Genomic DNA, 23,355 nt, shown 5'->3' with positions numbered 1-23,355 from the left:
CAGCCCGGTTGATAGCGACCTACGGGAAATTGTCATGTCAATTGTACGAAGGAGGAAGAAAAAAAAAAAAAAAAAAGTTGTAACGTTCGCTCAAGTCGTGCCTGTCGCTCATGTCGTCCAATCAGCCAGTCCGGTCACTAAAGGAAATATCACCCACAACCTCCGGCTTGGCACACTTTATGAGGGCCCTTGACCTTGTTTGTTGACTTCTTCTTATCATTCATCGATTGTATGACACCAGATGCTTCACACAACAAACACATCCACATGCGTGCATGCACACTCTAATTCATTTACAACCCCCCCCCCCCCAAAAAAAAAACATTGAGTCAACTTTTCACCCCCCCTCCGTTCGGACGCACACAGCTGCAAATGCTGAAATTAAAGCGAGACATTGACGCATATATTAGCATGTATTAGCTGCTTTCCCCTGCCCACTTAACATGCAAATCTCCCAGCCCCGTCGCCTCGCACCTTCTGCCACACATTCATTTGCTGAATTATAATTAGACTAATCTTGCATAATTAATAAGAAGTCGAGGACCCTCTGTTTTTTTTTTTTTTTTTTTATCCCTTCCTCTATTGTGGTTGCAAAAGTTTAATACTGCTGTTGTTTGTTTTTGTTTTGGTAATGTAATACACCCACGCACCTCCCCATCCTTAAAGAGGAGATGAAGAGGAGAACATACAAAGAAGTGGAAGTGATCTTCATGCCACGGGGTTTATCAGAGAAGGGTCATTTTCAAAAAAGAAGTGTGTTTATGTTTATTGTGTGGTTTAGCCCATTAAATATTCCAGTACATATAGCAGACTACAATTGGAGTCGCTGTGAAGAGGAGGGACTGTAAGGCTATATAGTCGGACGTGACGCAGAAATGGTTGAAAAAAGCGAAAGTCGATGGGGAAATTGACGAGCCATTAATGAAATCCAGAAATAAACCAAGTTTCTACTTTCTTCATCATTTCTTCTGCACAGACAGACTTAAACGCGTGGGCACAAACAAAGCAAAGACCGAAGTCTTAAACTGAGGGCTCACGTTGCACACTGGAACCACAGGGAGTCTGTTTTTTTTCTTTTCTGTCTTCACTTCTACATCTCTGTTAACCCCTTTTGTCTGCATCTGTTTCAGCTCCCAAGACTAAACATGGGCCTCGCAGCATGCAGTCACTCTCCAAATGGTGACAACTTGCTCAACTTCAACTACAACAATCACCCTCTGGAAGCAAACATGTAAATTTGGAATGCTTCTTTCCTCTGGGACTCTCCGTTTTACATTTCTGTCCATTGGGGAATCGAATGGAAACCCACCATGCTTTACATGTGGGCTTAATAACAGAGGGTACACCTGAGCAGCACAAGACCCCCAACAAAACTTTCATAGGCACTAATGATTGTTGACAAAAACTGCCTTTTCACATGGACATAAAAGACATCAATCACCCTCTTAGTTCGTTGTAAATGAACATTTACCAGTTGCAGCAACTGTTGAGGCATGTGACGCAAAAGCGTGATAGAAGCTTTACTTTATTCTAATCCTTACGGAGGTCTGGGCTCCTTGGCTTGAGATTCCCACTTACGTTAACATAGCCCAAAGAAGAAAAGAAAACGGCACTGTGTGGCACGCAGACCTCCAGCAAGGCTTCACTGTGAGCACAAGTGGGAACAAAACCATATTTGTGTTTGTTAGCTGGCCACTTCCTGCTTCGTGGAGGAAAATATGACGACATGTTATGCCATTTTTTTCTTAATTCTATGGGGGGCAACATTTGTTGAGATATTTTTTTTTTCTAACTGGGGGGATGACGACTTCATTAAAGTTTATCGGTCTGTTTTGTTTTTTGTTTTTTCCCCGGCAAGTACACTTCTTGTTTCTTGGAGGATAAATTCACTTAATTGAGCATAAAAGAGTAAAAATACAAATAAAATAAAAATCGAGTGTGAATAAAGGTGGTGCGCTAAATATTTTTCTGCCCATTTATTAGTAAGTATATTTTATTTATATCGAATATTTCTAAGGACTCACACAATGCTTTACATACTGTAGTTACAATACACAGACATTATACAGTTAAAATGTATATAGAAGGAGGGGTAAAAAAAAAAATCTAAAGTCCTGATTTCCTAAACAACAAAGTTGTTTTTAATCAACGCTTTTAATTTTGCAAGCTATTAATCAATGTTTCTTGTAATAATGCAATACCCAGCAGACTATGATGGACTATGATCTCTCTCTCTCTCTCTCTCGCTCTCGTAAGGCCGAAACTCTGAACAATTAAAAATAAATAAATAAGGTCCTTCAGTCACATTCAGTAAATGTCCATAATCAGGACATTCCCACCAGCCAGCTGTGGTAACCCGTTTGGGAATGTCCTTTGCTCGCTGCTACATCTCAAGAGAAGTTACACCGGAGATAGGGAACAATAAAATAATACACGATAAAGGACAGGCATTCATGTGACTCTTAAGTCATCTCGCCAACTCATACGCAAACCACAGCCGAGGTTTCATGTAAAGTGCAACATAAATCAAACCCGACAGTTAAATAATACACACGTTCAATAAACTGCGGGGAACAGGCATGCACGAACAATAAATAAACACGAACGATAAAGATTACTTCAGCATTGCATGGAGCAATACAGGCTGCGCAGCTTCACTGTCGCAACAATACTCTATTTATTTTCCGATGAGTTTTGATTTTACTTTGTTCAATTTTTTGCACCTGTAATTCAAATTTGAAGATTCTGGTCAATTATTTTTGTTGTTGTTGTTGTTGTTGTTGCTAAAAATATGCATCACAGCCACAGATGTGCGACATCTGGCGCCCAGATTTATTGAGCTATATTCGAGCCAGGTAGGTAAACCACAGTTAAATTCAAGAAAAGAAGAGTTTCTGAAGAAACCGAATGTTTAATGCTACGTGCTACATGAAATGTAGCCAAAACAAGCATCACTCGCAGAGCCTCACAGTTGACAATTTACAATCGGGTTTTAAGACTAAGATGCCTTCTTACTGCCTTCATGTACGTGCTGACGCTGTGTACTGAGGTTCAGGAGCAAAAATCATAACCACCTAAAATAAATATTTGAATTGGGTACTATTTTACAGATATGGATTTTAGATGAAGTGAAATAGTCATTTTTACTTCAAGTTGAAAGCTAACTGCACGCTCCACACAAAAATAAAATGACGAACACAAAAGCAGACGTCATTTATGGATCGCTGCAGGTGGATCATCGAACTTTGACTTTAATCGCATAAATACCAAGAGGACTTAAATAGACTTTTTTTTTTTTTAAACGTAAGCTTTAACCATGCGTCTTTTTGAGGTGTTCAAAAGGTTTTGTTTCATGCGGGAATAAAAATGTTGTGTTCTCCGTAGCAATTTATTAATTTCATAAATGCAACACACTCCAACCAAACCAAACGATATATGCAGTGTTATCCTCACTTCAGAAGTCAAAAAGGTTTCGTGGCTCCCGTTTTTTTGTTGTTGTTTTTTTTCTGTCTGCCTTTTGGACAGTCAGCTGGGATAGGCTCGAGCTGCTCGCTGAGAGGCCTCAAGAAGCTGGATGGATGGATGGATGGATGGATGGAGGGAGGGAGGAAACTTACCATTTGTATTCTGGGAAACGGTTCCTTCATGAAAAATAAATATTAGGCAAAGATGTGGAGTCAAAAACAATGAGATTTACAACAAAAATGAAGTCTCTTTTTTCATTCTGGCTTAAAACAGAACAGTACTTCCTGAAGCTCCCAGAAACACCCCGTGACTAGAAGGAAGAGAAAGAAATTAAATAGCAGAAAAATAGACTGAGGAAGAGCGATGGCGATTTATTGAATGTCTTGTATCCAAGGCCATCACTCATTCAATATCCTCCCCCCCCCCCCCCCGACACACACACACACACACACACACACACCACCCAGAAAAAAACAAAACATTGTCCTGACATGGTGGGGGGAAGATTAGGAAAGCAGATGTGAAGCATTAAAACATACTGACATGCTGAGGGCCTTCCTCTGCCACACTCACACACTGGGAGCACTAAGTCATACAGCAGGCCCGCAAATGTGCACGTATGCGTCACGCACGTGTCACACACCGGCACAGGCCGCATAGCGTGTGTGTTGCGAGTCCACACACCATTAATGACGGCCTGTGTCAATCACACAAGAGCAGAAACACAAAAGTTAAGATCATGGTTCCAACTTATTTTGGGCCTAATGGCTTTGGGCTCAAATTCGGATAAAGCCGTGTTGACCTAGGATAGGCTCGATGCAAAGACAAGTCTACAGATGGTTCGTCACGCATCGGTGTATGTATATGCATCCAATTAGTACATGTGCCCAGGCCGAAGAACGGCCAAGGGGGAGGGTTGGAGATGTTTTGTTTTCCTCTGTGGGGAGAGCTATGTTTGGGGGGGGGGGGGATCGGTAATAAATACTCCTGGACTTGGGTCCCCTGGCAGACTGGAAGCTAGACTGGTCACCAGGGTTAACACCCGGGGCACATGACCTTTGACACTGCTAATGGGGCACAGAAAACCCTCAATGAACTGATACACCCTCTGTCGCATACCACCACAGGACCTTTCACACCGGCCTTCCAGTCCCCCCCCCTCTTAAAACATACAGCCGTATCACTGGCATCAGCTTCTCGCAGCCAAACAGACTCCGTTTTTTTTTTCTCTTTGCTCATTTCAGTTGAAATCAAATGTGTGTTTTATTGACTTGGACAAGACTTTGAACGCTTGAAATTGCCAATTGGGCCTATGTAGCCCTAAGACATTGGGCTATTGAGGTGGGTTGCCCTGGACAATTACCGAGGTGCTTGTACACCCTAATTCACACCTATGGCAAATTTGGAGTCTCCATTTTGCCAAATCGCAAGTTTTGATGCAGGCGGGCACAGGCAGAACATGCAAAAAGCACAACAGAAAGAATTCGGAACTCCGGACTGCACTGCATGCCCGTGCATGACACTGGCATCAGTAGCAAGACTTTAGGAGAGACAAACATGTATTTAGTGATAAATATGAAATGGAAATTCTTTTTCTTTTTTTCATTTTTGCTTTAACCCTGCTGTTCGAAATTTTAGGGACAAACATTCTGAAACAGAAAAACGTTAGTCCCTGACATTTTTTAGGTGTCATTTTTCGCATTTTTTTTAATCTTGTTATTAAAATGATAAAACTTTTGCATCTTGTCTTGCATTACCTGAACATTCCACTGATTTGTGTTAATTGGACGGCATCTCTCGGTCTGTTCTCCCTCCACCTGGACAATAATGCCAGATAAAACATTTGCCTTTGGAATTTTGGTGGTTTTGTTTGAAAAATCAAAAGGTCAGAGAGCTAAACGACTCCGGCTTGACTCTGTCCCTCCAAATTCACCCCACGAAATGCGCGACCCACCTCTAAACTTGAGAACTGTGACAAAAGCAAACATTTCAAAGCACTAGTCCTGATTTATAGAGCTTAGTGGTGTTGTAAAACTTTCATGTGTAGCAGAGAGGAAAAGAAGGCTGCAGGAGGTAATGTGGGGAGCAAGAGTAAACAAGAGGGACTCAGGTGTTACATCAAGTTACTTCTTTGTCTTACTTGCTGGAAATGTGCTTTTAATAAGACTTGAATTCAATTTGAAGTCTCCCAAGCTTAACCAAAAGAGTGCCACCACATGGGACAGCGGTCAGCCTGCCAAACACGATGGATATGAAAAGATATTCCGGAGTCTGGAGAACATGAATTCACAACCAGGACAGGGAATTGAAGTCCCATCCGTGGCCTGACCTCTCCCAGAATGTTTGGTTCCTCCTGAGGGACAACGATTCAAAATATACTCTCATAGCTGTCAAATGGTGACATGGAAACTCCTTTACAGCGGAACAGATTTCAACATGCCAGAAGGTCATGTCCAATACGCGAACGCTAATCGAGCTTTTTCATTATCAATCAGCCACTAATCAGTTTTACCGCTACCACGTGTAAATCAAAGCTTGACCCGCACATTTCTCCGAGAGGAAGCGTGGATCAGGGATGGATGCCGCCAAGTGAGGGAAGAGAGGAAAGAGAAGAGGAGAAGCGACAGAAGAAGAGATGTCTTCTTAATTAGCCAGTAATGATAAGATCTGACAAACAACATCTGTTTCGTGAAAGCCAGAGGAGGGGGCGGAGGGGTGGGAGGGTGGGGGGGAACCTGTGAAGTCTCTACAACAGGGACCTGCTTGTAAGAAAGTAAAGGGGGAGACGTGAGGGATGGAATGCTGCGTAGCGTGACACAATAGTGGAGCGGAGGAAGACAGACAGACAGGGGAGAGAAATCTGACAGGGTTGAAGGCATCTAAAAAGCCGGGATGAGTTTGACAGACAGAGGAGAGGAAAACAGATGAAAATGAGAGGAAGAACGGGGCGGCAGATAGACACAGTGCGAGGAGGTGTGCTGGGTAACGGTCCTGCGTGGAGGAACGTGTGAAGAGACGGGAATGCAATCGCTCACAGGTCCAGGGTGCTGTAATTTACCGTCTGTGGCTAACACGCAGCAAATGTGCGCAGTCCAGGACGGCGAGGGGAAAAGAGGAGCCGAGCGGCGGCGGGGCCCGGTGGGTGTCGCTGGCGGGGGGGCACGCCAACTTTTGGGGCTCACAGCATGCCTGCTGGGAGGCTGTCAGCAGTCTCACGGCCCCCCTGCCCTCAGCACTGACAGATTCATCAGCGCCGCTACCAACACATGTGCACGCCCAAACGTTTATTGTGACATTGAAAGAGTTCAATCCCGACTTCTATTTTGCTCCTCCTCTCCGAGGAGGACTACACGACATCTGCTGCGCGAATGATCAAACGCGTACAAGACCATTAGAGCACAAGAAAAATCCGTTTAGGCTTCTTTGCTGCAATGTCGCCTGTCCCGCAAAATGACAGCGTGATATCATCTGCAACAAAATAGAAACTACGCCAAAGTCACATTTGACTTTATTACCTGGGACACGCACTTTAGTACACACACACAAAAAAAGAAAAACAATTTGATTGCAAGTAATATTTACAACCTAACTGACGTAATACAACTGTAAAATCAATTGATGAGAAAATGTGAATTGAGGTCATTGGGGCTTCTTAATTATATACATTTCTAGGAATATATATATATATATTTTTTTTATTAAACACAAACGAGGTGTTAAAATAAGTTTTATTTTAACAAACAATACAATTGGGTGGAGCCAGTTGAAAAATGGTCTCTTTAGTGTTTTTGGGTTATGTTTTGTTTTGAATGCATTCAAGAACAGCAACCTCTTCTGTCATTATTTATTTTAACCTTTATTGCCAGGGGGGGGCGGCTAATTGAGAATAAAAATCTCTTAAAAGAGTGTGTTGGTCACGACAGGCAGCAATCACATGAAACAGGTTTGACAGGACAAGTTTAAACAGGCAAAATCTCATCCTAATTCTTCTGGCATAAGCCAACAGGAACCCCAAGGATACAACTGTTTGAGGTTTATTAAAGTGTAAATATTAGCATTCCTGAATGTTTTCTTTATAAAAAAAAAAAAAAAAAAAAAGCAAAAAAATCCAACTCCTGAGAGATTTGGTCCGTCCAGATTGCAGCTAAACGGACGAACAAACAAACTTGGGAGGCTTGCCGGGTCTGCGCAGCACCAGGGGGCATTGTTAAGTCATTAGTGAAATTTAAGACCTTTGCACAGGAGGATGACCAGGCTCCATCAGGCACGCACACACACACGCGCGCGCACACACAACAACACTAGTATCCAACGAAAGAAAACAGCCCTTGTTCCTAAATACCAGCGTGACTGGCAAAACTCACACAAGAGTCTGATTACACGTATGACCCAAAAAATGGTAATGCTGATCATTTTGCCTGACAGCCAAACCGCACAGAAGGAAAAGTCGCATCCACCCGTAAAACAACAAGGCTCTCAATCTGAAGTGCCCTCTAAATCATGCTAATCTGCCCACTTGTGATCCTCTCAGCACCCCGAGTTAATCTCCGCACTGCTCAGGCAGAGGTGAACCCTATTAGGAGTCAGATAAATGGGAGCGATTGGCCCCACGACGCGGGCAATGCCACGCAATTTGTGGGCTATTTACACAACATCAGTGACGGGCAGTACCAAAATACACGTACTCTGTTATTGTACTTAAGTGCAGTTTACAAGCATCTGTACTATTCATTTTTCTAACAACTTTTTACTTCCTACATATGAAAAAACAACAACAAAATCTGTACTTTCTACTCCTTACGTTTAGTTAGTTAGTTACTTTTTTGCAACTCTGCAGATGGAAAAACGGAAAAAAGGGGCAAAAAAGACAAAACAATGATGGCAACCACAGATTAAGAGAAGCAAGATATTCCCCAGCCATGGCTTTATTGAAGAGAATTGTTTGATATTGTTGGCTACAAGAATGATTGGTGGCGAATGTGTTGTGTCTTGTGCCAACTGAAAAACAGACAACTTCTGGCATTCAAAAATTCTCCATATAATCAGGTAAACTCATATTAGAAGGTGTATTTTTTTTTTTAATTTGAATTACCTCAAATGTGAAAAAGTAACAACAACAAAAAACTAAACAAGTATGCATATTTGAAAAGGAGTAGGAAGAAGTCAAACTCATTTCCCTCTGACTCCTTTCAGTTCAGCAAAGCTATGGGAACACATTGTTTTGATTGTGGAGCATAAAAGGGGAGCCAACGTTTGCTAGTTCTTGGTTTAAAAAAAAAAGAACTTTTTTTGGGGCGGGGGGGGGTTTCAACAGCACCATGTAAGTTAATAAAAGAGGGAAATCATTTTTTTTTTTACCCCATTGTGTCAAGTGATAAACACACAGCATATAATTGACAAAAAAAACTTTTACATTTTACTTTTGTTGCTGAGCACTTTACTTTTCAGTCTGTTATCTTTTACTTTTAAGTACGGGAGTTGAATCAGGACTTCTACTTTCACCTCAGCCTTTTTTTTTTTTTTTAAACACACTTTTATTTTTATTTTTTATAAATGAATGAACATTCAAAACAGTTTTGTTTTGAATGGGTGCTGACATGATACGTTTTGTCCGATCCCATAGTGATTTTCTTCAAGAACAACTTTTATTTTTATTTTTTTTTAATAACAGTACAACTGTTATTTTTTCATTGTAAACGGTGACACATAAAGCAGGCCAGGCACATATCCGGTCTGCACATGTGCTAGCGTGTAACTGCAATAACCACAAAATTGTTTGTTAACGTGGTTCCCATCATAATAGGTACAGTACATTTCCTGGCCCGCTACCGCCGTGAGCAGAGTCACGTCATTTACGGTACTTCGGTCGTGCTTAACATTCCCATCAAGAAAGACTGAAATCTATGACATGGCCGAGCGACATTGCCTACTATTGGCCTGCGACGCAATTGACGTTGTTACCAGCTGTTTTTACTTCCATTATAATATTTGTAATTTTTCTCTACATTTTCTTCTCCTTCTATTTACATTTTGCACCCGTACACATGATGCATTTATTTTTTATTTTTATGCATTTAGTTAAACTGTCAATTCTTCGATGGCTCATTCCTCTCCTATAATCTTGTTTTCCCTTTGACCTATTCCACTTTTCAACTGCGCGTTTACATACTCCTGCACTCAGCCACTGCAACAAAACAAGAATGCGATTTCGATGTTCTGCTTCCGAGCTCAGACGAGAAGTATCGAGGGTCTGTGTGGACCTGCAGGGATCATTTCGACAATGTTGTCATTTGAATGTGAAACTTTCATGTAATTGCATTCCCTATTTATGTCCATCCATCCTTCCATCAATTCAAAGTGCCGCTTCTGTTCGTCCACATTTCCCAATTGGTAATCCGTTCCCTTTATGACCACAAAGTGTCTCCGTTTGTGGACAAAGAAAGGAAAGCAAAGGTACTTTGCACATGATGTCGCCGTTCAAAACGCTGCAGTCATCATGTGACAAAACACAAACTCAACCGAAAAGCTTCACTAATCGCAGAATGTCTATCATCCAACCTCCCCTGCGCTTATGTTTGAGCCTGACATAAAGGTCCGTAAACTTTTAGCAGTTTGACTGCGCGAGGCTCTCAGGCAGTACCTGTCAGAAAATGTGATTTTGTGGACTACGCGTGGTCTCTCCCTGTCTGCCTTTGTCTCCCTCTTCCCTTTGCGTCGCCCCAAGGGAGGAGGCATCCCATGGTCCTGTGCCAGCTGCTCAGTGGTCCAGCCTGTGCGAGTGAGGTGGTGTGCACTGGAGCCTCAGGGCCCTGTCGCCAGCCTGCATCCGCCCCCCCCCCCCCCCCCCCCCACCCACCCACCCCGCACGCCAGCCCTCGTCTGATGGACTCACTGACAGGGCTTGTGGAGAGAGTGTCCAGGGTTCGACCGCCAGGGAGAGACCGTGACAGTGGACCGGAGGGACCAGTGGACCTGACTTTATATGTGCATAGAAATATCGGCGTTATTGTGTTCTACTACCAACACTGTAAGACAAGAGAATAGAATTAGAAAGATATGACTACAAACTTTTACTAAAGCATACAAGTTCCATCCAAATGTAAATGGGTTCCCCCCGCCCCGCCCCCCTTGACTCATGCCAGTGACTGCGCACCATGTTTGGTGAGAACCAGCGGAGCAGTTTTTATGTAATCCTACCAGCAGACAAACACTAATGATGGTGAAAACAAGACCTCCGTAGTGGCGGTAAAAATACTTTTTCCATGAACTATTTTCAAAATCTCCAGTGAGTCATACAATGAATGGTTAAGATGCCAAATATACAGCGGACGTAAATTCCGAGTACGAAGCCGTTACGGTCGTGTTCGGAAAAGCTGCAAAATGAGGCCTGAGATTGTAAACGTATCACGTTCACCAGATAGGCCTCCAGAAGCGAGAGGCATCGGTTTATAACATGTTTGCCAGCATCAGCAACAGCTTGTTCCAATGCAAAACAGCTCAAATTCAGAAAAACAAAATGCAAATGTACCGTCCATTCATACTCAAGTCTTTACATTTTTTACTTTACTTCATTTTCGAGACAAAATACATAGCGGTACCTCAAAAGGTTAAAGCTCCAAAAGGCCAAAAACAAAATATGCCTCAATGGTGCTACAAAAATGCAATAAAATGTGAAGCCTTGTGTGTCTATGGTGCCTTTGAGTACAGTAACTGCAAAATTTGCTCATCAGACCCAATAAGGAACCCCCGCGTCGGTGTGTCTCATTACTGCGATGGGTTAATTGCAGAGGACAAATTCTATTATTAAGTATGTAAAACTGTCAATTCATGGAAAAAATAAATAAATAAATAAATATTCTTCCGAGAGACATCGGACTGTAAAGTTAAGACAATGACTTACATTAAACACAAATGCCAACCAACAGCTGCAACTTGATATCGAAAGTGTGTTCTACAGATTGAACTTTAACTTTTAAACTTGAATTTATTAGGACATTTATTGTGTATATATTCAGCCATCTTTCCATTTGAGCCGGAGTCTACCCCGGCTGACGATGGTTGAGAGGCGAGTAACTAGGTAGTCGCCCACCAATTGCATCGTTAAGTGCGAATTGCCAGATGCAACTCGTTACGTCCTGTTCATTGGTCACTAAAGTTAAGAAAGTGTTTAAAGAGGGCTCGTTTGTTTTAATGTATTACTTTTACAGTCGATTTGTAGACCGTTACTTGTATGGCTGTTAAGAATCTTCGAATGACTGCGGATTGCCCGTACAGTCGACTCTCATCCAATTCGAAGAAATCCTAAGAGGAAAATTTGTTTTGGATGGTGTTCAACTTCCAAGGCTCCATGGTAGTGTGTCTATAAGTTGGAAGTTACCTCAGTGATTGCGCTAGGAAGAGCGACAAGATGATGTTAAGGCGACAGGCGGAGAGCCAATCCCCTTCAATGTTGTCTCACACGTTCAGCCTTGGAGTGCTTGTACGATGATGACCTAACAGGGCCGTTTGGTACTTCAGTGTACATCTGGGAAATGAGAGGAATGTGACCTCTGACACGGGACAAAATTGTTGGTGCATTTATTCTTTGGATGAGACTTTCATGTTCTTTCCCAAAGAATTGTTGTATTTTGCTTTGAGCTCGAAGCAAGCGTTGAGGAAGGCGTGACCCCCACCCCCCCTCCCCCACCCCCACCCCACGTCCCCCGCCCTCGCTGCTCCATGCCTGGGGGTACGCCGTCGCGGCTGCTGAGAAAACAGCCGAGTTCAGAAGCGACGCTCGTCGTCATCGCGCGCAGTTTGTTTTTAAAATTGGTTTAAGTCAGCCGTGCTCAAGCAGGTGGAGCCACGACCGCTGAAACAGATGGTCTCCGAGACATTGCAAGACATTTACATATAACAATAAGTGATATCTGAATAGTTTTTTGTCAAACCGCCCAGACAGTTTTAATCCATTCAAAGAAATGTTGGCTACAGATTTACTGCTCCAGCCAAAGAGATTTACGTTTATATGACCTCATACCCATAATTTAGTAAACAATATCAGCATTACTAAACATTCCAGTTGGTCTTTTGTCAAAGAGTTGAATTGTGTGGAAAAGGTGAACTGGACTAGTTGAAAACAGACGGTGGTGCATGTACATAACCAGAACTAGAAGACAACAAATGGATCAATACAACCCCCAAACCGAGATTAAGACTAATGGATTCCACTGGCAGTCCCGAATCTGAAGTCAAGCCGTGACACACGTAATGACTGCTCAACGAGGGAAGCAAAAATCTCAAAAAGTACAAATAGCTCTCCAAAAATCACCCGTGACAAATGTCCCCTGTTGTGACTTTGTATTGTTATTTTGAAATGTTGACATTTTTTTTTTTTACATTTAAAACGTATATTTTAAGATTTGCTGACCTTACACGAGCTCTGGTGAGCTCATTTTGGGTCTGGGGGAGGGCACCACAATATTGACAGCATTGGAAAATTCCTATTGATTATTCTTCTTTTCTCGGAGTGCCGGCTTGTTAAAAAAGGCCGCTCTTAGAAACACGATCAATTAGTGAGATAGTGCTTGCCATTGATCACCCCCCGACCCCCCCCCCCTCACCCCCACGACCCCCACAGCACAAGGCCGCTGCCTCGCGATGGATCCCTGCACACACTCCTTATGACCAGCTATTGATCTCCGCTTCTTAGCCCAATATAAATGCACACACGCCCTCCCAGTGAATGCTGACCTCTCCAATCCAAAGCACACAGTCCATTCTCACTAATACTAACACTGACATCTGCTTGTCTCCATTGTGAAGCCACCACAGCGCTCATAAATACAGAGGTCAACTTGGGCTCACAACCAAGAGAACTTCTAGCTCAGAGGTCATCGCGCCAATAATGCTGCCATTAAAAAGAAATCTTGGCGGGGTAATTCTAAGGTGGCTTTCACAGAAGGATCGAAAAATATCACTGACATTTTAAATTGTTTATTGTTATTAGCTTTAAGGTGCAAGGGACGCCAGGTTAGATTTTTGCAAGAAAAACGGGCAAAATAAAAAATAGCAGACATTTAAAGGTTCTGAGCCAGAAGTATTTGGAAGTACAGTATTCATAAGTTCCTTCATATTGGCTGACGCACCGGTTCCAGCGATCGTGTCACTACGCTTCATCGTGGAGTTCGCCTGTGACCGCTCAGATTTGGTTTCACGCCAAAGATACCTTTTGGAATTGTGGCCAAGAATTTCGCCCTTTGTTTTATTGCACCGTAACATAGTTGCCCTGCAAATGCTTTTAGGAGACTTGAACATCTTGGCAAAATGTTGTGGAGCCTGAATGTTTTTCTTTTGTAAGAAAAGGCAGAGGAAGATTTTTCTTCAGCCGCCACTGGGACTTTCGTCAAGGTGGCGAGGATTATGAACACTTGCAAATAACAATCCCTTTTGTGCCCTGAACATTCAAATGTCGGCAAGTAGAAACTGAATTGCACCAGAGCATCCAACCAAATCGACAAAATAACTTTTGGAATGGCCCAGCCCAAGTCCAGACCTGAATCCAATTGAAACTACGTGGGGGTGATCTGAATAGGACTGCAGAAGACATCTCACGCAACCACACAGATTTGGAGCACTTCTGCAAGGAAGTGCGGTCAAATATTGTCGTGTCAACATGCCATTCAATTCAAAAGAAGACTGAATGATGTTATGATATCCACTGTACATGTGTAGTATCTTATATAGGAACCCAAACCTAACAGTCAATTAAGAAAGAAAAGATGTGACGAATGATTTGTTTTTAGAACACACAGAGTGAGAAGAGTTAGCAAAGAATCATGGCTATGTGTCCCGAGGAGTCAATCTATCGGTCTATTGATCAGCCGTCGGACCAATCAGTGAGCAACGCTGTCTATCAGTCAACGATAAGTGCTGCTCTCCAAACAGAGACGTGACACTGCGGCCGAGAAGAGTATCGAAGAGTTGGTCTGAGTTAAGATGAGACAATTGTAAAATGATTAGACACAGCAGGCAGCGGCCTATTAAATCATCTTCTCCCTAGGACGACTCGAGAGTCATCTCTTTGTGCCCTCGTCTTCCCTCCACCCTCTCTCCATTCTTTCGCCCCTCCTCATGGATCAGCTGTGATCTCTTTCTCCTTTCACTCAAATCGGGATTAGGGAGAGAAGGGGGCGGCAGGAGGAGGGGGGGAGAGGGAAAACTGAAACAATATGGAAAGGAGATTAGAAAAGTGGGGGTTTGGGTCATTTGGGGAATTGCAAACTACCTTGTGCTTGGGTAGGTGTCCTAATGACACTGCCTAATTATGGCAAAAATGGAAAAGGGAGGGGTGTTTACTGAGATGCTTACTCAATGGGAAAAAAAGAAAGGGAATTAGATAATAGAGCTTGAAGTGGTACGCAAGAGCATGTTGGGCAGCAGGAGATGAAGCGGGGTGCGCAGAAGTTAGGATGCGAGGAGGTGAAAGCAAGGGAGGAAGAAATGGGTGGAAAGCGACACGGGCAACGGGGGTGAGCGAGGCCCCCGCGCGCTGCATGTTAATTGGAGAACAGGTGTTGGGGCTGGGAGCAGGAGGCTGATTACTGGAACCACAGAAACAGACTACACCCCCCTTCCCACAAGAACACACACACACACACACACACACACACACGCATGAATAATTTAAGGCCCAGGCAGTGACTGTGGGGGGAAAAAAGGTCAGAGTAGGGGTCACTGAGACACATATACAATTGCACATACATTCACATACATAAATAAACGTGAGGTTCCAAAAACACTCGCATGAGAACATACTTCTATTTGTGTGCATGCAAACACTCCCAACATTCACACACTTTTTTTTTTTTAAACCAAGCATGTGGTGGACAGACACACAGTGGAACGAGAACATGCACATAAGGTGAAATAAAACGGACCACACCAAACTGTGTTGGCTTATGAGAAATTAACAAGCTCCTAATGGGCTGCTCCCAGAGGAGAGGATTTTGCAAGCTGGTCGAGAGGGAGAGACCCCCACCAGGACGGGATCTTCCCCGTGCGATTAGAAAAGGAGCAGAGGTCAAGGATTCAGTTTAAATCAGCACTTGCAGTCGCACAAAATCCGCAGTGGAAATACTATATAATATATGCGCTGTTCTCCCCGTCCCCCTGTGCCACATCCCAAAAACATGCGTGCTAGGTTAATTGAAGACTCTAGATTGCCCGGAGGTGTGAACGTGAGTGCGAATGGTCATTTGTTTATATGTGCCCTGCGATTGGCTGGCGACCAGTTCAGGGTGTACCCAGCCTCCTGCCCGCGGTTAGCTGGGATACGCTCCGGCACGCCCGCGAACCTAGTGAGGATAAAGCGGTGTAGAAAATGGATGGATGGATGATGGATGGATGGATGGATGGATGAGTCGCTCTCTCCGTAATAGGCTGTGGAGTTACTTAAATTGAGCTTTAAGGCATGTAAGGAGGAAGTGTATATGGGATGGGACATGAAGAGAATAATGCGCAAATGAGAAATGCAGCTGCTCCGAGGCATTCTGGGAACACTGAAAAGACAACAGCCTCGTTTTTCCATGATATGAAAAATATCCTGAGCAGAACTCCTTTGAGACGCACTGTCAACAGGCAGCCAGCTTGAACCGAGAAGGGGAAGAAAAGGGTCCTTGACATAAATGAAGTGAATGCTTTCTCCCCAATTGTTATGAAAGACGGAAGGAGAGGAGGTGCGGCACGCAGGACGGAGAGCCAATGAAAGTCGCGTCGATGACATCACAGCCGAAGCATTCACGCTTATGACCATTCATCACTCGGCTGACAGAACCCGTGAAAATTCCCAATCGCTCGGACGCAAAGGCCTTCACACACTCGGATTACTGCGGCGGTTAAAGTGTGATAAGTGGCGCTCGGGGTGAACATTGACCACATGTGTGAGTCTGCACGCAGATATGAAACATACGCATGCTTCTCATGGGATAAATGTCTGTTGGGGAGTGGTGGCGGGGTTTAGGTGCAACTGGTCCTGATAAGGTTGAGAACTGAACAGACAGCCATAACAATACTACACTCGCTGGACACTTCATGAGGTACACGATGCGTCGATCTAATTATCTCCAATGAAGCGCTGTGTCAACAGTTTGGATTGGCACTGTAAGGGGAGGTTTAGTACATAGCACATCTAACATAAAAACATTTTTGGATAATGACCTCTTTAGTGGATCTATTTTTAATCGTCACCGTGCAATTGTCCCCTTGCATTGGCACCATTAACTGGCGCGGCGCAAGGACTGCTTCTAGCATGACCCATGCCCAATTGCTTCATCCAGCCAGTACAGCCGAGCACACAGAGACCAAGCCAGATGAAGTTTTATTGCGTGGAAACGCAACAGTGGTCATATTTCCACAAGAGCACAATCTCTCTCTCAATGTGCGAGTAAGTGAGTATGAGTCGGTGCTTTGTGTACGGTATTGGAGCTCCTTACCTGTCAATGATGACTGGGTCAGAGGGCGTCTCATTTCGGTTGCCGCAACTCTTCTTCTCACAACAGCGGCTGAGTGGGCAATTAAAGGGACAGAAAAGACAACAAGGGGGAAAAGTCAGCCAGGAAAATAAGCAATTTAAACAGGAGGAGCCCTCATTTGTCCGCAGGCCTGGACTCTGCAGTCCACCAACATCCAGCAGCACACAAAGGAGGCATGAGAGGGGAGGGCGGAGGGGCGGACAAAAGAATAGAAGAGGAAGAAAAGGTACAACAACACACCCTACAAACAGTGAGAGACCATTCAAAAGTGAAAAGGCAGCCAGGCAATCTGTCACATTGATTCCGAAATCAAATTCAACCCCCACGCGCGCCCGCACGCGGACGCACACGCACACGCACACGCACACACACACACACGACCATTCGTCAGCAGTCCTGTCCGAGGAGCCTGCTGGTCACCCCCCCCCCCCCCCCCCCCCCCCCCCGCCTCCAAGTCCCCTTCACTGCATAACAAAAGTGCCCCCACCCCTTACCATCTGCCACCCCTACACCTCGCCTCACCCCTCTCGTGTCCCAGCTTGGCCCTGCCCTGCCCCCTCCGCCCCCCTGTCAGACGGCCTCACTCCCCAGCTGTGACGCTTGCCCTCTGCCTCTTCGGCTCCGTTATTAGCCAGCTGTGAGTCACATTCGGGCATCTGCTGGCTACACAATGGCACAGCCCGCTCCATCGCAGCCCCCCATCCTTTGCCTGCTGCTGCTGCCCTCCAACTCTGGGTCACCGGCCCACTCATCCCTCCTCTTCCTCTTCCTGCACACACCCGTGTTTACCCATTTACCTTCATAAAGCACACTATTATTATATGATCATCATGCAAACCCGGTGATATGCAGCACACGGGGTCTTCAAGCCCCTTCAAAATGTGTCACTCGTCGCACGCTACCAAAGTTCAAACATGCTGTCTCAGCTCATTCCTGGAGTGTCAGTTGGATGAAGGAATTGTAATATTTTAGCGCTTCTGCTTACGTCAGCTGTCGTCTTTGTGCGTACAACCAACACTATAGTTAAATTGGGATGGATTGTTATTATTATTGTTATTACAAGGCTACATTTGTTGACAGCGTGTGGAAAAATACAGTAGAAGTCAGAACGACGACAAGGGAAATGTTGTTTTGGACAGGTTGGACGATTCAAGATTTTGACTGTCATACATGACTTTGTGCGAACATCTTTGTGCTTTCTTTACCTTTCTCAGCATAAAGTATTGATGAAAATGCTCTGGATCATGCAAGAGTTACCATGATTCTTTAGAATATTGCCAACGAGCTGTACATTGTTCGACAAGATCCGACAAAAGATTCATGTTCACATTGTAAAGAATAGTTCCTTAATATGCCTGAACACAACTCATTACAGATTTTTTGCCATTTTCTTCTAACTTTGTCAGCCAGAGAATTTCGATTCAACAACTACAAATAATAATAATGATAAGTATTTTACAGTACTACTGCAGTGGGTAAGACGTTGAGAAATGTGCAAATATTGTGCACAGCATAACATTGAAAAAATCTGTGCAAATTGTTATTATGGGGAAGTGGGAAAAGTTACAGATAAGTGTTCAGTATTTCGGCCAAATATATCTCGAGAGTTTTGCTTTAATAAGATGTTTTGCCGTAACTTTCACAGGGCCTGCCACGACCCTCAAAACATTTGAACACCAAAGGGCCCAAAAAATTGGATTATTCTGAAAGCGTTGTGCGTACAGGACGAACATGTATATCACCCACCTGCACATGACCTCATGCGTAAGCAGAACTCTGCACATTTCTGGATTCTTGTTTTGGCCCTCGTACGATATCGGCTGCGAGGAGGGGGGGGGGTGGACAGTCAACAGGACATGTCAGTTGCATGTAAAATGATTTCATTCCCATTTCCTCGAAAGCCGATTTCCATCAGGAGAGCCGAGCTCACCGACCTGTTTTGTGACTGAGTCGATAAGTCGTGCATAAAGATCTTGCTCCGTTCGGACCCCTGCACAAAAAGAGCAGATGTTTAGTTTTCATATCTTAGCATGACAGACCTCTTTTACTAATCGTTGTTAATTTTTTTTTTTTTTTTTAAGTATGATACAAGGGATGAATCTACAAATTATTATCACTCAGGACCTCCAATTTTTCGTTTTATGGATTCAACATGTTCACAGGAAGACAACCTGTAATTATTTTATTTTAAATTTGAATTTGTTCAATGCACTTGTTTCAATGTAGCCTACTTCAGATGACAAAATATACAGCTCCCCCCCCCCTTGATCCCAAATGTACAAAAACAATTAGGAAAAGTATTTCAGTTGAAAATATAATGAAATGGAAATTGAGTAGGGGAATCAAATCAGCTCCACAAACATGTTGATAATCTGCGCACCACCAGATAATAAATGAAAACGTATTCAGTTGACCCAAAACAGTAATGTACAACTCTGCAATTATTGTACTGGGGATAGTTAGAAATAAAAGATTTATGATCTAAATCTTATCCCCCAAAGTCAACCCCTCAGTAGAAAAAAACAAAACAAAACTGAACTTCTTCCAAGCAACATGGGGAAATACGATTGGCATGCACCTCATATTTTCTCTCTGATGGTTTCTGAGGGGATTGGAAGTTATTTCATGTTTGATGATTATTCGTTGTTTTCTGTTTGAGGACAGAATTTACAGCCGCGCACGCACAATTTATCAACGACGATGACATATTCCCAAGACTCGTCTGCGCAACTACGAGTCTGCACACCAACAGGTAGAACAACAACAACCAGCTTGATCACTTTAATTGGAGTCCAAAGAGAGTTTCCACTGTTGCTTGTTTAAAAAAAAAAAAAAAAAAAAAATGTCACAGAGATGAAAAAGAGGTGTAATCAACTGTTTCTTGGGGAAAGTTTTTTTTTTTTTTTTATCCACTACATTTAGGCAACTTTGGAGTGTATTGCTTTTTGAAATGTGTTCCCCTCATCAAAGTCCCTATTGAGATGCCTTTGATATCGCAAGGGGGAAGGGAATGAAGAGGAAGGGCTCTTGATGTGTGTGTGCGTGCGTCCGCGCGCGCGCGCGTGTACAAAGGGGATGCTGGAGAACATGTCTTTTATCTTCTCTCCCATGGGTGCCGCTGCGATGGCAGAGTAGGAGCAGCGGTTGCTCATGGGAACCACATTTCCGCGCGATGTGGGAATCGCAATTCGGGGTCGCGGTCGTGGTGTCGGTTGTAATTGCTGATCTCGAGGTTCTGGCGGGTTCTGGGATGGCAACGTGAACATGGACGATACACAGGTACTGCTTTTGTAGCCTTTCATTTTGTACATATAGATATTTGGTCGTGGAAAAGGTACATCAGGGTTAACCCGAGTGCCAATTAGGCCTTAAATGACTAAAGAGTCGACTATAATGTGACGGAATTTGAGTCGAAGTCAATAAATCGATGAAGTCGTTGATGTATATATTTTTTTGAATTGGCACAACAGCCGTCCCCATCATTTTTTTGTGCCGCGGACCGGTTTCACGTAAAAAAAAAACAAAAAACATACAGTATCTCGACTGACCGGCGTAACAACAAATGAAGATAAATGATTGAAAATACAACTCCCCATCACGCCGACTGTAGTTGCTGTAATTAGCTGCCCTTTTTTTTTTTTCTCTCTCTCTTCAACGAGCGCACCGCTGTCTTCTATTCCACAGCTGAGCGTGTTCTTTGACAGGACTGTAGCGGCCAGGCTCCAGAAAATTAAGCATTTCTTTGCTTCACTGTTTCTATTTCACTTGTGCTTTTATCGCAGTTGCGGATAGAAGTGACCGTGCTTCCTGTCACATTTTTGTGGCTGTATGCCACCAAGTGTTACCCCGCGGCGTCGTGCAGTAAAGCGACATAGTGCGAGTGTCGCAATGTCGGTCGGTGCGTGTTGCGATATGAATAAAGTTCTCGTTATCGCACAGTTGTTGCCTATCGCCGCCAGTTCCGTGGTCTCGCTGCGAAGAATATTTGACGACTAGCGGAGATGGGAATACGCAAAGCTAGCGAGGCTGTCCGCTATTCTCATTGACGACCATTTTGTTTTCAGACGCTCTGACTTGCGCAGACGTTTGAAGACTGCGTTGGGCTGACATTTTTCTTCTCCACGGTTAGTTGTGAGTCCGGCGACGGCAGCAGACAGCTAAGTTGTTAAAACTCCGTAAATTGGCCGACTGGAAAACGAGGTGCCAGAAACACGTGATTAGCGATTAGTCCACTTCAAGCTTTAAACATTGATGCGGAGAAGTCGACCCATCCGTTAGTAGTCGGCCGATCGGTTCTACCCCTAGACCCAAAAACTAGATATGCGCGGTACGAGAGTGTAGAATGGGTCCACTGGCTTGTCAGTGAGGTTGTAACCTCAAAGGTGTTCATTTTTGCATCTTGGACATCTTAGGAGCAGATTTCTTTGCCAATTTGAAGCAACTTGGCTGGTCAGTCTAGTTCGTGAGCTTCTGGGTCTGAGTTGTGGTCAATGTTGATAAGATGATTTGGGGGGAAAAGTTAGTTACAATGACAAGTTACATTGTTGAAAATGGAGTAGTAGTGTAACTTACAATTACTTTGTCAAAGTAACATGATTATTCTGAATTTTGAATGAATGCATCAGCAGGGCCTCTGGCCGTTTCCTCTGAAAAACTGGATTAAAACCATACATCATCATTTTGACATGAACCACATATTTTTTTTCTTCACAAAAATAATAAACTGTTAACAAAACATGATGAAATGTGAATAATAATGTTAAAAAATGTGTTTGTTGCTTTATGTGGACAGCATGTGGAAAACATGATACCATGTTGACCTAATGACAACTGTGAACAATTTATACAATATCACTTCATATGACAACCCAGATAAGTGAAGGTTCCATCAAAAAGTCCCAAACATTAACGATGAAACTGTTAAAAGGTAAAAATGTTCTTTTATTTGTTCAAAAGTGTAACTATGAGGCTAACCTTTTCAAAATCTCAAACTAATAGATTGCGCCACAGCGTGGCACTACGAGCTTTGGCTCCCGACTTGAAAAACTCCCACATTGTTTTGGTTTGTTTTTTTTGTCACTGGGATAGTATAGCCTGCACGTTTGTGTCATAGGAAGCCTTGAAACTGTTACATGCATTTCGGGACTGTACTTGAATTTGGTCCTACCGGTGCAAATGTCTTACTCGGAGAAAAAGTCACTTGAGTTGATATAGATGCAGAGTGCAATCATTTGTCACTGGGCCGGCATTCTCATGGGTGCAGCTTTAGGACCTTTGATGCTCGCGCCTTTGAAACTTTGGGAAGTGGAGTACATGATCGTGTATCTTGTACCTCGAGGGACGGAAATTGGCTGCTGCTGTACTTCCATTGCTGACAGTTGACTGTCAGCGCCCCCTGTTTAAACAATCCCCATCTGATCAATTTCAAGCTCTGCGTTCACGTCCTCTTACCGTTGCTGTAGAGGAGCTGGAGCTTGTAGTGAGTGCCGTTGTTGGTCTTTTCTCCCGTCTGCTCCTTGGAAACATACGCACACAGCCGCATGACACAGAGCATGCAGTTAAGCACGTTAGGGACACCGTTAAACACAAAGCCGATCTCTCCAAATCCCGCAGTTCGACCTTCTTCACCGTCGGGATCACAGGCCTGAACTGGCGCGCGCGCGTTGTCGGCACGAGCTCGGCGCTTAACCTCGGGTCACTTCGAGATCGGGCGCGGGAGAAGTTTGGAGCGCTACGAGCGCGTTTGACCAGCGTGCGCGTAAGAATGAGCGGCGGTCGACCTTGACGGGAAAACTATCCTTGGACTCCCCTGCGGCCCCCGCCTCCTCCCCCCTGTTTCTTTCTCGTCTTCTACCTCTACTGGTCTTTCTAAGTGGTCTCAAAGGAATGCTCTCTGGTCCAATAACCCAGGAGGAATCTCAGAGATGAGAGCAAGGGGAGAAGAACGAGAAGGCTGGGGGAGCAGAGCAACTGGCAAGAAGAAGAAGAGGGCAAATTAAGATGCATGAAGATAAGTTGGCATAGTGGAGTCCAAAGTCCAATTTGTAATATCAGGAGATAGATTGACGCCTGGCTTTGTAGGTTTGATCAATATAAACAGAAGGCCGTTTAGTTTGTCATGCCATCGCTCTACCTCTGCATAATTACAAAGCCAAAACAGATGCCAGGGTAACCATGCAGAAAATGAACCCACTGGCACACACTGACAGCTTTCAACCCTGGCATGAACACACGCACACACGGCATCCCTGGCATTTCAAGCCAACCTGACTTGACGAGATCTTGGTCTGTCAACGGTGGACACGAGGCCACGGTCCATTTCTAATTTCCCACTTGCCCGAGCTGAGGAATTCACCCCCCACCCGTTCCCACCCCGCCA

At 44.0% G+C, this 23,355-nt stretch overlaps 1 protein-coding gene across 10 annotated transcripts in view; it reads right to left on the bottom strand.

Annotated features, from left to right (window-relative positions):
• Positions 1-23,355, bottom strand: part of ebf2 (EBF transcription factor 2) — a 31,309-nt gene that overhangs the window by 6,000 nt on the left and 1,954 nt on the right. For 8 of the 10 annotated variants that reach the window (XM_061673288.1, XM_061673284.1, XM_061673292.1 and 5 more), the window contains exons 3-6: positions 22,428-22,491; positions 18,911-18,966; positions 18,723-18,796; positions 16,938-17,006 (exon numbers count right to left, since the gene is read on the bottom strand). In XM_061673288.1, coding sequence (XP_061529272.1) covers positions 16,938-17,006; positions 18,723-18,796; positions 18,911-18,966; positions 22,428-22,491 — 263 coding nt within the window. The remainder of the gene's footprint in view (positions 1-16,937; positions 17,007-18,722; positions 18,797-18,910; positions 18,967-22,427; positions 22,492-23,355) is intronic. The other 2 variants (XM_061673285.1, XM_061673290.1) reach the window with 2 other exon arrangements.

Source organism: Phycodurus eques, chromosome 3, assembly GCF_024500275.1.
Source record: "Phycodurus eques isolate BA_2022a chromosome 3, UOR_Pequ_1.1, whole genome shotgun sequence".
In the NCBI taxonomy this organism is placed as follows: domain Eukaryota; kingdom Metazoa; phylum Chordata; class Actinopteri; order Syngnathiformes; family Syngnathidae; genus Phycodurus; species Phycodurus eques.
The sequence above is the reverse complement of the archived record's forward strand: the minus strand, read 5'-3'. Positions and strand labels throughout refer to the sequence as shown.